Here is a 15,778-nt window from a genome sequence, read left to right as displayed (position 1 = left end):
TCAACTACTGAGCTTGCAAGTGACAATGCAGACCTAACTGGAAGCCCGCTGATACCAGTGGAAAAAGTCCTGCTGACCAGGGCCCAAAACATTGCTGGAGTAATTTCCCAGTGTTAGTAGCTGTACTGGTACATCATTCATCCCCACTCTTTTCATGACCAAACTACTGCAGTATTGTTACCTATCCTTTGCCCAGGGTAAAATCCAAAAGGGAAACAAGATGTTGGTTGTACTTCAGGCAGTGAAAAACCACATGAAACCAATGGGGCAGACACAGAATTTAAAGCCACCTTAGTGTAAAAGTCAGAATTTACTGTTGGGGTAGCTTTAGACAAAATACAGAAACTCCTCCCTTCTGATGATTTCTAATTTCCCACTGTTTCTCATTGCATGAAACAGTTCTTAGCTTTTGCTACTGTATCTCCATTTTCAGCCCCTGGTCCCACGTTGTCATCTCTTCAACTAAACTGGGATTCTTCTAGAAGTCTGTTTTGCTGCTAATCCTGAAACAGTCACTCAATTCTGATCTGACCTACAAATGTGTAATCATGCAAGAAATTCTTTTTTAGCATATAGTTCCATGGGACTTTTTATATGATTAAGAATCATTCACATGAACTAGCAGTTGCAGGACTGGGTCCCTACGTAAGGAGTGCACCCAAATAAAAGTCATGAGAGGAGACTCTGGGGATTTAGGAAGCACAAAAATGTGGAGAGAAAGATGGAAAGACAAACAAAAATGCGGAAAGGGAGATTAAAGGATGCAAGCCCCTGAGGATTATGGGCTGGCTGCCCAGCACCTCCTCTGAGACCACTGCAAAAGCAGTATAGAGAAATACACTGGCGTGTTTCTGTAAGGAAACAAACTGTAGGATGGTGCCAACACATGCTGGGTGAAATTCCCATTGAGTTAAGTGGGATGCATACTGTGTCCCCTAAAGTTCATCCTGACTGAAGAGAGAAATATGTGAGAAATATCTTAGGTTATCTTCCCAAGTACTACACCAAACTAGAGCTTGCTCAGGACTTGCAGACCCTGGCTGGCTGGGAAGACACAAGTGCTGGAAATAAACTCAGGTCCTATGTCTGTAGTCCACAGCATTTCTATTAAGCCACGACACCAGGCCAAAGGACGCCATTGCTTTCTGAACACAGTGGTTTGGGTAGGCAGTTTTCATACTCTTTGCTTGCCCTACTTTACATGTGGGTTTGGAAGAAAAAGAAAATGAAACCCCTGTGTATCTACCAAAAGACCTTTAGGCAGTTCCCTTCCTGTAATTTCTCCTACCAGGACCTTTTTAATTTTTGAAACCCTGCTGCTTAAGGAAAGAATCATAAAAGTATTCACTCCCCCTGCTTCCAAGGAAGAAACAAAAGGCATCTGTTCCTGGAAAAATAACTTTTCATTTAGATTGCAAAGAGGGGTTTAAGAACAAAATTCATTGAACTTTCTATTGAAAAAGAATTATTAAGCTGTAACCATCTCTGCTTTACAACATGTGTGAATGTTAGATTTTGCTGTCTATGACACTTTCCCAGGACATTTCTGAGAGGAGATGACGCATCTCCAGATGTCTTCCAGGAAATTTATTTTTAAATAAATAAAGCAAAAAATAGCTAACTGGTTCCAATCACTGCAAGGCTACAGTTACTGCTGGAATCCCCCATTAGGGAACTAGAAAAAGGTTACTCTTTCAGTTTTGTGTGGGTTTTTTTGTTGGGTTTTTTTTTTGCTTTACACATCAATCTTAGCATAATTCTGAACATATATCTGAAAGGCAGGAATTCTGCTTCAGCTTAATTATTTCCTGCCTTTCAGTATTCTCTGTCTCAGACAATCTTTTCTTCCCCTAGTATCTTACTTTACACACAGTGAGAACAGCAGACTACTTCTTCCAAAGGTAGCTTCAAAACCACTCTCCAGCTCTGTCAGAAAAAGGAACAAGTATACGTTTCTCTGTATCTGGTCAGATCAGGACACATTGCTGTATCACAGTAATCACATTATACCATGTTTTAAGTAAAGCTATTTATTTAATTGAGGAATCATATACTGTTATTTGAAGTGAATACTAAATTCACCGAAAACCACATTTGGGCAGATCTGAAACAATTAATGAATTCTAAAAAACCCAAGTATTTTTAGTTAAAAAATAAAACATGGAGAAGATTTTAAAAGAGTTCAGGTGGTTCATTTTGATAACTTCAAAGAGAAATAAATTGTTTAGCAAAAATATTTTGTTTCAAGGTTTTAAACATATTTTGACTTTGTAAAGGTTTTTTCTGTAACTCCAGAATTGATCAAAGTTAAAAGAGTACAGATAGCCCAAAATCAATGCCTAACAGTCATACATTTTTAATGTGAATTTAAATATGTATCTTGTTCAAATCAACTTAGATTTCTGGAAAAACATGGCTAAATCATGAGTAAAACAATCAGAGTTCAGAGTGGCAGGGAGACACCTTTGTAACAGAAGGCTGCAGATCTCAGCTCTGTGCTTGCCCAGACTAGACGGGGAACAACAGTTTGAAAAGCTGCACGTTTCCTACACGCTGTCCCTTACAAGCTGGAACCTTTTGCTGTCACTGTATGGAAAACAGGGGATGAGACTTGCAGAACAGGAGCAGAAAGATGCTGCCCCTGCTCAGTCTACAAAGAGTTCACTTCATCTGTCATCACAGTTAGTCAACAATTGAGGTGCACCTTTGCTTTGGACTCTTGATTGTTCCTGGCTGATCTTACACTTACTGCTTTGTAAAAACCTGCTCCTTTGCGTGGCCTCACATCATCAAATCAATTAGGTTGTACTTAATTATAGCTCTGTGACTTCGGTATTCATTTGTTTTTAACTTCTCTCAGACTTACTTACCTTTGTATATAAGAGTTGTTCACTCCCCTGTGATCCAAATCATGGCTTAGAGTTGCTATCAGCAAAGCCAGTGTTTCCAAGTCAGTTAGTCTGCTCTGTAGACAGTAAAACAAGAAGTGAGTTAGCTTTGTGATGGGGATTTGTTTTGCACAATGTGTTTTATATCTGCTGTCTTGTCTTTACCCACATAGCAGATACAGTTCTGGCCCATGAAGGACAAGGACATAAAATGCTGAGAATAAGGGTTATCTCTGAAGACATGGTGTGCAGTAATAATCATTCTCCACAGACCTCAATGCAGTTTTCAGAGGGAACATCATCTAGCCCTCTCTACTGATGAGAAAACCGATACGGAAGAGGAAGCGACTTGCGTCATGTCACCTGGCAGCGAAGAGAGAGAATGAGGAATCTTTTTTAAAATCTGGCCCCATGAATTTTAGCTCAGCCCCTCTGTTACCTCAAGGGAGTCAGGCTACGTACCCTAAGGAGGTCTAAAAATTTATTGTAACAAACGTCCTTGGAATAACCAGAAGAGAAAAATGTCATGTTTTTCGTTGATTGCTGGGCAAATAAATTGAAGAAGTTTAAAGCCCATGGAAAATTAAAGTAACCAATATCTGACTACCGTTATTGAAGTGTTTATTCTAGAGCTCCAACAAGGATTAGCAGAGAGGTTACAGTTTCTCTTCTGTGACTATTTCAAATCTTTAATATTGTTCAATAGAATCAGATAGAAAATTCATGCAAGTCTGTCCAGTGAGAAACAGAAGCTGGAAAAAGCTACAGTATTCATGCAGCATTGTGTAATGGCACAAGGATAGCAGGCACAGCAGTCTGGACAGGAATTTGAAGAACCTAGTGACAGCGCTGCCACTCTACCCTCCGTACAATCAAATCCAAATTTTCTTTAAGAAGTTATAATTTCTGTAGACTTGCATCTGCTTTTTAGACAACGAAACCCGTCCTTAGCCTAGTCAAAAGACAAATCAGTTTGGAAATGACTGATTTAATGTTTCTGCTGGGAAGATGTCTCCCCTGATGCTTGCTTTTCCCTTCAAACTAGAGAAAACCGAGATTTACGTTCAATGCTGTTCTGACTCCAGAATCTAGGACATGAAAATCAGTGTGGAGTTCCTAACTGTGTAGTTATGAATAAAACAATTTTGGAAATTGCAGTGAAGACTGACAGGATTCCAAAAATAGCAAGCAAGCTATCAGGATCATCAGAGATTGCGAGACTGCACACAGAGCAGATGTGTCCATTTCAGTACAGAATGAATGTGAAAGCCCTTTGCCTTTGTCTCTTCCAGCGCCTTTTGTCTATCTTTTTTTTTTTCTTGAGTGAGACAAAGTTTGTAGAGGAAGGGAATGTCTCTTCATTATCATTATTGGGTTTTGGTCTACAAATAGCATTTATTTATTCTCTCAGAAGTGCTTACTGTAAAATAGTACAAACCAGCTAATAACAATTCTCTGTAATCAAACTGAAGAAACACGTTAATTTAAAATGAACAGAAACATTTTGGTTTCTTCAAGAATATAAAACCAAACCCTAAAAAGGTATTTTGCAAAAATTACTAATCAATACCTTTCTTATTTGGGGGATCATCTAGCCCTCCAGTATTTGCAATAAATAATTATTATGATTTCGTAAAAATTATTATGTCTCTTAAGTGGAAGGTTGAAACATTGTTCAAAAGCACCGAAATGAGCGTTCAAATCTTTTATTTCCTGAAAATGTTCTGTTGTTTGTCTGAAGCTGTACTCAGCCCTGTGTTCAAACTGAAAACATTTCCTGGTAAATGTTATAAGGAAGCATCCTGAAACAGGGTTGTTCCTTTTCTTCTCCACCTTTTCGACTTGCTTGTGTCATAAGCATTAACTTTATAAAAAGGCATGATCATATATGTGCCTTATTTGAGATACTGCCATTGGGAACACCCACCTGATCACTTCCAGAGGATTTAACTGAAACTGGGGACATAACAACACGACAACAATTTCACAAAGCAAGCCCTTAAAGCCAGAAGTCTTCAGCAGAAATATTCGGATTTTACTAGGAGTACCACAGAATGATGAACATCCTACTGACACGACAATCAGAACAATGCATTATAGACTTTGTTTAGCCAGAAAATTCTTAATGAAGAAACAAACAGCAAAACGTACCTGAAGTTTACCAGATTTTAAAGCAGCAAACATGCACTGCGCTGTATTAAAGGCATGTCTCCAATTGTGATAAGCAACATTTTTCCGGTAATTTTTCTTTACACTTAAAATCCATCTGCAGAGAACCTTTAAGAAACAGCATCATAAAGTTAACGGTAAATGTATTAGAAATCTATTATTTTTATGAAAACAAATATTTCTCTAATCCCACTTGAAAACTGTCTCTTACAGAAAAAATATCTCCTTTTAACTCAAGTAACTTCAAATATAACATACTTGTAACTATGAACATAGGTAAGAATAGGCTTACAGTTACTCATGGAGTATGCAGTAGTTGTGGGTTTGGGTTTTTATTACTAAGGGCCTAATGTTAGTGTCAGGTGCCCTGCTGTTAACTCAGAAACTGAATTATGCTGAGATAACTGGGAGAAAAAAAATCCTTGTTTTTAACAACATACTTGATCGAGAAAATTTATTTTTTTAATTACAGATTTCTCTTAAGACCTGTTTTAATAATGAACATGCAGCTTTTCTCTCATAGCAGCTTGTCAAAAGACAAGCAGAATTGGACTTTGGAAAGCAAGTGAGTATGAAGAAAGACAGCGATTACTGTATTGTGGGGTAGTATTTTTTTATGCAGGAAGAAAGTATATCCTGGAAGTTTTACACAACAGTGCTACAAGTTGTGGGTTATACTTCAATTCTAATGAAGTAAAAGATATGAAAGTCAGATAGTAATTTGATGTATACTAGAACAGGTCCCTTGGTTTAAATTGTTGCAGCATACTGCTCTATGTTAAATGCTGCCTGAGCATCTAGGCTTTGGTTCATTCAAGAAAATGTTTAGTGTTCTTAGTGAAGGATGTTGTACTGACAGAAATGAAAATACCATATCATTCACCCACATAACAATTCCACACAGATAAAGGCAGCAGTATTCTCTGCCTTTCCACTGTTAAAAAAGGAAGGCTAGGCTACTGCCAGTTTTGTAGGATGGAAAGCTGAAAGCATAGCTTCAAAGCTGTCAACATTCTCTTGCTTCTAGTGACGTGTCATCATTATGCATCTATTGTTGTGTTATTTTGGTTTTGCAAATCCATTACAATTGCTCCACTAGGAACTAGGAGCCCACTCATTACTGGGCTACCTGACTCCCTCTCTTCTGATGGGACATATCCCTTATGGAAGTACAAGTTCTTGGCCTTATGACAAAGGTGAAACTAAGGACTGGGATATTCAAGAGATCAAACTAGGTAATACAGTACTTCTTTCAGCCCTGAAACACTGCTAATCTAAATTGGTCTATAAACTGGTGATCTAGGAAATGAGAACCTGTTTTCTTTTACCTATTTGCTTGCCTATGAAGCCCTCTGAATTAATTTTGCAGTTTGATACTGAGCTTTGGAAGTTTTGTTGAAAAATACATAAAGCAGAAATAAAGTATTTAAAACCGAAGGTTTTTACAAACAGAAATTGTGTGAATTGACTGGAATAGGCCTAAAAGATGATCTAGTCAACCTCTAGGACCACCAGGAGTAAAATAAGAATACCTGTCTAGATCACCTCTGACAGATGCATATCTACAACTAGATCTACTGGTAGAGACCTTCAGGGAAGTTTCCACAGCCCGCCTAAGTAATCTGTTCCACTCTTTACTATCTCCGTAACTACAAAGTTCCCCTAATCTCTAATCTTTTGTGGGGGAAAGACTAAACTAATTACTTTTACTACCTTATATGGACATAGACAACAATATTATGGTCCTCTTTATAACAGACTTCCACTTAACTGAAAAGCTGCTATCATCTACCTCCTTGATGTTCTGTTTTCTGGAGAAAACAAGATTAATTCATTCAAACTTTGCTCAGTCTCCTAAATTGTTATTTTTTTTAAATTCATTTGTATCTTTGTGTGTCGCTTCAGATATAAGCTACAATATAATTACTCCATGGGCCTTAAATACCACTGTCAGTAAGGAATGAAATTTGCCCCTTTTTGCTACTAAGGCACATTACTGACCTGGTTTTCTCTGTTACCACAAACTATTCTTTTGTTTACCATTTTTAATTTATGCACTTGACTGTTAGTAAAATATTAGTAAAACCTTCAGTAGAACCAAACTTGGGACAAACCCCAGTACTGCCCACTTTATATGCCTTCCTAGTTCGCTAACTACTCTTCAATACAGATTTCCAATCATATTTACGGTAGGCTCATTTCACTGTTCTCCCAATTTTCTAATAATTAAGTTGTCTTTTTATGTGAAGCAGCATTTGACAGCATTCATACCTCATGTTTCATCTGGAAATTTTGCACCAGGTTGAGGTCTGTGAACATCCGAATTGTACACAGCGTTGTTTCATAATCTGATAGCTCAAAATCACTGAAGTTGAAGTCAGTTAGGTTGAGAGATTGTGCAGATGGTACCACGGCAGCCTAGAGAAGAATAGAAGAACACAACTTAGCACTAGGAAGGAGAAAGCTAATATGAATACCTGCTTTTTCAACAGAGAAGTAGTGAGATACTAAATTGTGCCTTCACGTTGTACTGAAATCTGATGATTACTTCTTATTTATCTGTCGTTAGCCTTTCTTGTTTAACATTACCTTATTTGCTTAGGTTTAACTCACTTTTCCATAGGTAAGAGAATCAGGAAGGGACTACCTGGCCAGTCTGTTACCTAAATCACCTAAAGCAAATTGTAACCAAGAGTATGTATGAAATTGGGAGACTGAGGAAATAAGGCAGAGGAGTTGTATGTTTGCTTTTGTGGACAGGCAGACATCAAAATCTGTAACTGTTGACAATCTTCTAAAAATCGTAAGGGAAGAGATGTCAGTAGAACAGAATTCCTAACAGAATCCACATTCAGTGCTGAAGTAGAACATCTACAGCCAGAGTTTTCTCAGGGCTAGAAACCTAAAAAAATCAGGGTTCACCTGTGATCAGTAACCTTTAAAAACTTTGGACAATGTTTTTGGTGTAATAGAGTACAATCACAAACTTTCAACGTGAAATTTGAAATTATCAAGTAGACAAAACCCCCAACTCTATACTTTTAAAATCTGTAACTTTTATTATCAGTAATATCTCCATTCATTACATGTATTACAACTCTATGTATCACAAATCTACTTTTTCTAGTTATAAAATTCAGAGTATAGGTATTGGTTGCCCTTCAAAATACAGATGTTAAGGTTGTAACAAAATAAACGGAGCAAGCCTTACGCTATGGAACAAAAATTAGTAGGAGTTTTTTCAGTAAAACAGAAGGTTCAGTTCTCAGTGCTACTTCTTTACAGTTGTTTCACCTCATATATACGAGTGTGCTTAAAATAAAATCAGGTAAAACTGAAATGGTGAAGGAAATTAACAAATCCATGTGTTTGTCTTCCTCTTTGTAATTCTAAGGGAAAACATTTGCCCAGCATGGGGAACATGGGGAACTGTGTCCTAGAAGACTGACACTGAAAAGGAAGCATGTGTCGTGATCTACAGTACTATTACATGTAGCACGCAGATCAGCTCTCCTCATAACTGCCTACCAGTCTCTGTTCCGTGTAAGTTTGCTTTTATCTTTCCTGTCTGTCAGAATTGGAAAATCATGGAAAAATCACAAAAATAGCATTTACACAGGAAAAAAAATCCAGCATTCTTACACATTTTTGTACCATTAATTTTGTGTTCCTCGGTTTGTATTCATGTGGTATTTCACCTATGAGCATATGAAGGAACCACCAGGTCTGTATGTTCAGTGGAAAATAATGCAACCATTCAGGAACTCTAATGACATCCTTTGAAAAACTGCAACTTTCTGGTATTTTATGAGGAAAGGGATGGAAGGACACCGTAGGAGTTCAACTGAACACCTCATGCCTGTGTTCTGACTTTGTTTATAATTTATCTTTCCCTTCCTTGATCTCTTGCCTTTGACATCCACAACAATAAGTTTCATTTCAGCTGAGGCATAAAAAAGTGCACTCTGTAGCTATTCAAGTGTTATTTAAGTGGATTAGATATTTCCTGTTTTACTTACGAAAGCCAGCAGAGCTATGTGCCCCCCATTTTGCAGCATGAAAGTTCATCAGCTATTTTAATTTCAAGTTATTCAGTTATGGTCAGCTTCTGTAAGCACTGACCAAACTATAACCTCTCGCTCCATTTCTTCACCTCAGGAATACTATAAAGAGCATGAAATAGTCAAGAAGAAAATGTGCTAACTCACTCCTCTCTTTGCATAACGGTCAGTTTTTAATTACTATTGCTCACTATAGGCATTGTATTCATAGTAATTACTAGTGAATAATTAATTAGTGACTCCGTTATCTGGTTAAGTATAGAAAATAATTTTGAAAACTTGTCTTCTATTGTGATTGAAAAACCTATAGGTAAAGCTTATAACTTCATTCCATACACCATGGCACTACCTTCAATGAAAGCCTCAAGCACAAGAACAGTGTATTCTCACATGCAGGGGGCCAGGTGAGCATGGTGAAAGGCCAGCATGGATGAACAGGGAATTCCTGAGTGAGCTCAAATGAAAAAATGAAGTACACAGAAGGAGGAATGGGGATGGACTACCTGAAGACTACAGAGACGTTACCAAAATGTGCAGGGATAAAGATGGGAAAACCAGAGCTCAGCTTGACTTGGAACTAATGAGGGGTGGGAAGGGCCACAAAAATGATTTCTATAAATATACTGGCAGCAAAAGGAAGGCTAAGGAAAATGTGGGACCACTGTGGAAACCGAGTGGCAACTATAAACAGTTTTGCTTTGTTTCGTCTGCTTTGTATGATGAAACACAGGTTGCAGACAGTATCCAGGCTCAAAGGAGGTAACTAATGCAATATGACGTTCCGTAGCATGTGGAAATGACGATGAAAGTGAAAAATTTGACTACAGCCCATTACACAAGGCAGATAATCAATGAATAGAATAGAATATAGTACGGAGTAGAATAGTTCCAGTTGGAAGGGACTCGCAACGATCATCTAGTCCAACTGCCTGATGAAGCATCTATTTTCTGTGCTGTCAGATTATTTAGAAGCAAAACAAAGCAAATCACAAAAAGGTACATCCAGTAACATGATTTTAATCTGTTTTGGCTGGCTTCATACAATGATACGAGCAGAAACTAGAAATTAATAAAAATCTGAAGCCAAGTAAATTGCCATTCATCAGCTGATCCTCAGTAGTGGAACAAAAGTTATAATATGACATGTGTTAGCTTTAGCCACCACAGAGGGTCCAGTTTATAGACACTGACTTGCTACACCACTGCAATTTAGGCACCTGGATTGCATCTCCACACATAACATTACAAGCCTGGAATCAACTATGAGTAACGTCAGCTGTCACTTCAGGCAAGGTGGTTATCTTAGTTAGCTGTTCCACATGCTGATTTCAAAACTGAAGTCTTTCTGTGATGTGTTAATGGAAAGATAGTCAACACAAAGGTATCCCAGTAACGTGGTAAGGGTTATTCTTAATTAGGGGAAAATACTAGCACAACTACCTCAGGTAAGTTTTTGGAAAGTCTTTGTCAGCACACTGAAAAAGAAAAAAAACCTTCCCTACCCCCTGCTAACAGTTTAAGTTAGATTGCAAGGAAAACATCGTCTGCAAAACAAAGGAACTGCCACTTTTAAATATATCCCTGAATCAGTACTTAAAATAATCACTTGCTCTAAAATGCTTTCTAGAATCACCTGTCTCTCCCACAACTAAGATAAGCTAAGTAAGTTAGCTTTCTCAGTTTGGGTAGCAGGTACACCCTTTGTCACTATTTGTCGAGCACTTAGGTTAAGACTAGGAACAGGAGTGCTGATGTCTTTAACATGAACAGCTTGATCTTGCAACTCACTTGGCCCTGTGTCTTTTCAAGTACTGCTGCCTTCATCAATGCACAGAAACAGCAAATAGTTTCAGAAAAGAAATGACAGAGGTTGATAGTTGCAAAATTTAATTGTATTCTATTTTGAGAATACAGAGGCAAAGGAAAATGGCAGCAATGAACCCGTATCTCAAAGGGTACACGCTAACAGCAGATACTTAAAGAGCAAGATTTGTCTCTCTTCCTTGTTTTAGGAATAAGGTTTTAACTGATTCAATTTAAAGACTGCAGTGCAGGAGTATTAACCACGTGACTCTAACATGTGGATTTTTAGGGTAACGGTCTGCAATCATGTCTCATCATAGGGTCCTTGAGGAGAAAACCAAGGCTATTGGCAGTAGGTTGAAATTCTGCATGTAAGGCTTTGCTCCTCCAATCTAAACCTTTCAGGAGTTCACAAATTAGATCTACTTGAAGGTACAGTTTTAAGTTGGAGAAACCACTTGCTCATAATTCTGTTGTTGCAAATTTTACTTGCAACATACTGTACTGATTTCTGTTGCCAATGCCATGTCTCACTAATAAATTATATATTAACTGTAATGATTCAAAGATAGTACAAGTATCAATTCCAATATCATGTTATAAAGCTGAAGTCCTGTATCTGTTTTCACATACCATTGATTCTGCTGAGTAACTCTGTGACAGCATGTGTCCTAGCTAGGGGAAAAGACTAAATTTCACGTTGTGTTCAGTTACAAAACAGAAAGAACTACTTTTTTTTTTTTTTTTTTTGGTACTACAAAGCTGTACATCTGAAAAGACAATAGCTTCTTTAAATTTTGAGAGAAGAAGAATGTAAACTTTAAAGGGCTAATGAGTGCTCTATCCTCAAAGGTCAAGAGTGACTTCCAAAACTAGACTGAGTTCTGCAATGCCCACTGAAATACTTCAGGATAACTTCTGCCTCAAACCTTTGTGAATTTATGGCCTTCATTGCTCCTAAACCCAATGGGAACTGCCATTAATACAGGTTCTGTCTCTCAGTTAGGGAAGATGTATGTTTTGTGGCCATCATTCATGAAGCTGGCTACTGGACTCCAGCTGAATTTTAATGGAATGATTTTGGCCTCAGAGAGTTGCAATCTGCAATTAACTGGGGAAAAAACCCCACCACTTTTTCCCCCCACTGTGTTTCTTCCTATTTTTTGTATGTTTTGAATTGTTATATACTCCTAAGTTTTGGAGAAAAAAGTATTTTAATGTTTTTTTTTTTCTTTTTACATTAATTTTGATTTTTCAAGCACAACGCTGTTTGAGATCCACTTTAAGAAGAACCTAAATTGCCTTGCTGTATGAGGCTACTGTTCTGGTCAGCTGCAGAACAAATCCAAAATTAACATCCTGTTCTCCATACCCTGCTCTGGAAAATAGGTATTTTTTGGCAAGGTCTTTTCTATCAGGGTCTTGTACTCTAGGGCAAATTCTTACTCCTGTTCAGACAGCACAAACTGGCCAATCCCTTCCTGGTTCCTGAGAAGAGAAAGTGAATGGAATGGGATATGCCACTGCTAGTCCTCTTTTCGTGGATTTGAGACTATTACATTAATTTTTATTTGAATCCCTTTGACCTTCTGCAGAGACGTATATACACCATCATGCACTGGCATGCTCAGGAGAGCTTATCCTATCTAGAACTATTATCAGAAGAAGGTTTCTTGACTTTGTTGCTAAGCAGGAAGAATCCCAACAATCATTAAAGGAAGTAGAAAGTCTTTAAGATATTGAAGACAATTTTTAGAAGTGTTTCTCTTGGTTGTTATTCAAATTGAGAAAGGTTACAGAACATATTTTTTCCATAGCAAAGAATAAGTCAGCTTGTATGTTCCTATTTTACATTCTGTGTAAGCTCATGCATGTGACTGAATGCCAGGCTCAACCTACGTCCAGAATAAACCTCTCCTGTAGTCCGTAAAAACTGTGTGCAAGGCTTAAGGCTAAATATGGGCTGGGGTTTTACTCTTAAACACATTTTAAACCAAGTAATTTCTCAATTTAATAAACTTTCCTTCAGATTTGTAATGTTTTGACTCAGCTTTAACCATCTGGCTATCATGGACATCCGTGAGGTGAGCAAGCAATGAAGTAAAGACATACATAAGCTCGGGTTACTGGGAAGTCAGGGACTGAGTGGTAGTCTAAGACATAGCTAAGGCACATGCAGAACCAGATGCAAAAATATGGGTCATATACTGAAATAGTTGAATAGCAGACTGGAGACCATATACACAGTAGTAGGTAGTAAAATCTTTTAACATGAAGAGACTCCACAAAGCAAGAAGTATTTCTGAGCTACTTTTACCGTAATAGTAACAGCACTTCCATAATGCTTGGCATGTGAGGATCTCAAATCACTTTGCAGTCAGTAAGTGACAGAAAAAAATCAAGAATCAATGTTTTCTTTTGTGCAATACACACCACAAACTTCTAATTTGAAGTTGAAATCTAAGTTGCTCTCTCCTCTTGAAAAAGTGACAACTATGAAGAAATTAAATCATTGCAATTTACACAGAAAAACAAACTAGAAAAAAGCAGGAGAGAACTACTTTCATGAAAAGCAACACAATTAGAAGGTCTATATGCCAATAGGGAAATTTTGAGTAATCGAAGTGGTGGAATGTGGCACCAATGAAAGAAATTAAACTTTTTAAAGAGAAGAATAATGCCTAAAGAAACAATTTTAGGAATGGTAACTGAATTAGGTATCTTATTCACAAAAGCACAAAGAAGAAACCAAATATCAATGAGGTGGTTAGATCTATACTGCTGTATAAAACAGGACAGGGATCCTAGCAATGAGGCAAAATGCCACAAAGCGATTTGTCCATATGACATAGCACTTGGTCTGTGGTTTTTTGGGGGCTCCATGTGGCACCTTGAAGTTCTAAGACACCCTTATTTTTAGTGCCTGTTTTTATTTTTTTAGCTCAAATTATCTGACCTAATCTGATTGCTCTATTAAAATGCCTCCCTTCACAAGATGAAATGTTTCATCTTGACCAGCAAATACCCACAGCATCACATTGCCATTATTAAATAAATTCTTCTTTGTTACTTTTGAGAGGTTTTGGGGTTGGTTTGTTTTTTACATTAAGCCCGCACGTTTTAGTCTCCCAGCTTCCTCTGAAATACTTGCTGCTTATGAAAGGTCAGGAATACACGGAATAGAAACTACCTCAAATCACCAGGTAGGCAAAGTTCCTTTCCGCCAAATACAATCAATTTAAACCAACAGTTGCACAGACTCATCTATAACAGCTTGCTCAGCATATTAACTATCATTCTACTTATCACAGATTTTTTAACATTCAATTAACATTCAACTATCATAGACTTAAGAACCTAATTGCAAAAAATAAATATATGCTGTAGCAAAATTTATGCTTCTCAATTTCCACTAAAGAGTGATGGCTTTATAGCATGAAAATAAGTGTATTTGTTTCATGCCCTGGGATGTGATGTGAGGTTACGTGGTATATCTGAGGGTGTGAAATCCACTCAAATAGTGCTGCAAGACTGTAGGCGAGAGGAAGCCAGATCTGGTGCACTCATCCACACTGCCTCTTGGAGATTGTGTGTGCCAAGTGTTCTGGTACCACGTGCCCTGGTACCTACTGCCTTAGAAGGTCGTGGCTGACATGGGCCACGATTGTGTTAGGAAGCACGTGGACAGTGAAGTGGTAGAAGCGGACACTGGTTCAGTGCTTAGGTTTATTGTCATTCTGTTTATTTAGCAGCGTCCTGGTTTTGGCTTGGGTAGAGTAGTTTTCTTCTCAGTAGCTGGTACAATGCTGTGTTTTGGGTTTAGTATGAGAAAGCTGTTGATAACACACTGATGTTTTTACCTGTTGCCAGGTAATGTTTACACTAAGTTGAAGGTTTTTCAGTTTCTCAGGCCCTGCCAGTGAGAGGGCTGGAGGGGCACAAGAAACTGGGAGGGGACACAGCCAGGACAGCTGGCCTGAACTAGCCAAAGGGATGTTCCACACCACAGAATGTCATGCCGAGTGTATAAACTGGGGGAGTTGGCTGGAGCTGGACGATTGCTGCTCGGGGACTGGCTGGGCATCAGTCAGCAGAGGGTGAGCAACTGCATTGGTCATCACTTGTCTTTTTCCCTTTTGGATTTTATTCTTTTCTCCCTCTCTCTCCTTCTCATTACCATTGTTGTTGTCATTTATTATGTTATTTTAATTATTAAATCATTCTTATCTCAACCCACCTTTTTCCTTAATCTCCTCCCCATCGCTCTGAGGTGGTGGGGGGAGTGAGCGAACAGCTATGTGGTACTTAGTTGCCAGCTGGGGTTAAACCACGACAAGCAGTAAAGATGTAAACACAGAGATTACAGCACAAGCCCTGAAGAGGAACCATAGGAGATGTGTTGCTTGCTGGTCTTGTCAGTGCCTCTTCATTGATGAGCAACAGTGTGGTAGGACTGAGGTTCAAAATCTGTGAGACATTAACCATTCTAGAGCTATCCTTAGTCTTGTGCCCTACTTGTCCAGTCCAGTCCCATACTACCCAGCTTGTGGTCTCCTATGTCCACCTTCCTCTCCATCCCTCTAATATTTTTTGTGCATCAGGGGTGATGCTATTCCCCCAGAACATCTGCTCTAACAGAGAAAACTGGAGAGACTAAGCACAGTCTGTGCTTTGAACTACACTTGAAATCATAGCTGTAGTTACTCCTTAGGCAGTGGTTTCTAAACTCAGAATTAAACCTGAGCAGAACACTGCACAGAAAAGTAACCACAAAAAAAAAAAAAATATCCTTGCATTAAGAATTAAATACAGTATTTCTGTGTAAGGCCCATAAAGCTGCACCCATACCTGGGATGC

General features: G+C 38.2%; 1 protein-coding gene across 5 annotated transcripts in view; it reads right to left on the bottom strand.

Moving 5' to 3' along the window:
• PDE5A (phosphodiesterase 5A) overlaps positions 1–15,778 on the bottom strand; it is a 142,575-nt gene that overhangs the window by 12,555 nt on the left and 114,242 nt on the right. For all 5 annotated transcript variants that reach the window (XM_027794942.2, XM_055795438.1, XM_055795439.1 and 2 more), the window contains 3 exons: positions 7,329–7,475; positions 5,040–5,165; positions 2,871–2,965 (listed from right to left, as the gene is read on the bottom strand). In XM_027794942.2, the coding sequence (XP_027650743.1) occupies positions 2,871–2,965; positions 5,040–5,165; positions 7,329–7,475 (368 nt within the window). The remainder of the gene's footprint in view (positions 1–2,870; positions 2,966–5,039; positions 5,166–7,328; positions 7,476–15,778) is intronic.

The sequence above is a fragment of the Falco peregrinus genome, chromosome 2 (genome assembly GCF_023634155.1).
Source record: "Falco peregrinus isolate bFalPer1 chromosome 2, bFalPer1.pri, whole genome shotgun sequence".
NCBI lineage: Eukaryota > Metazoa > Chordata > Aves > Falconiformes > Falconidae > Falco > Falco peregrinus.
The sequence above is the reverse complement of the archived record's forward strand: the minus strand, read 5'-3'. Positions and strand labels throughout refer to the sequence as shown.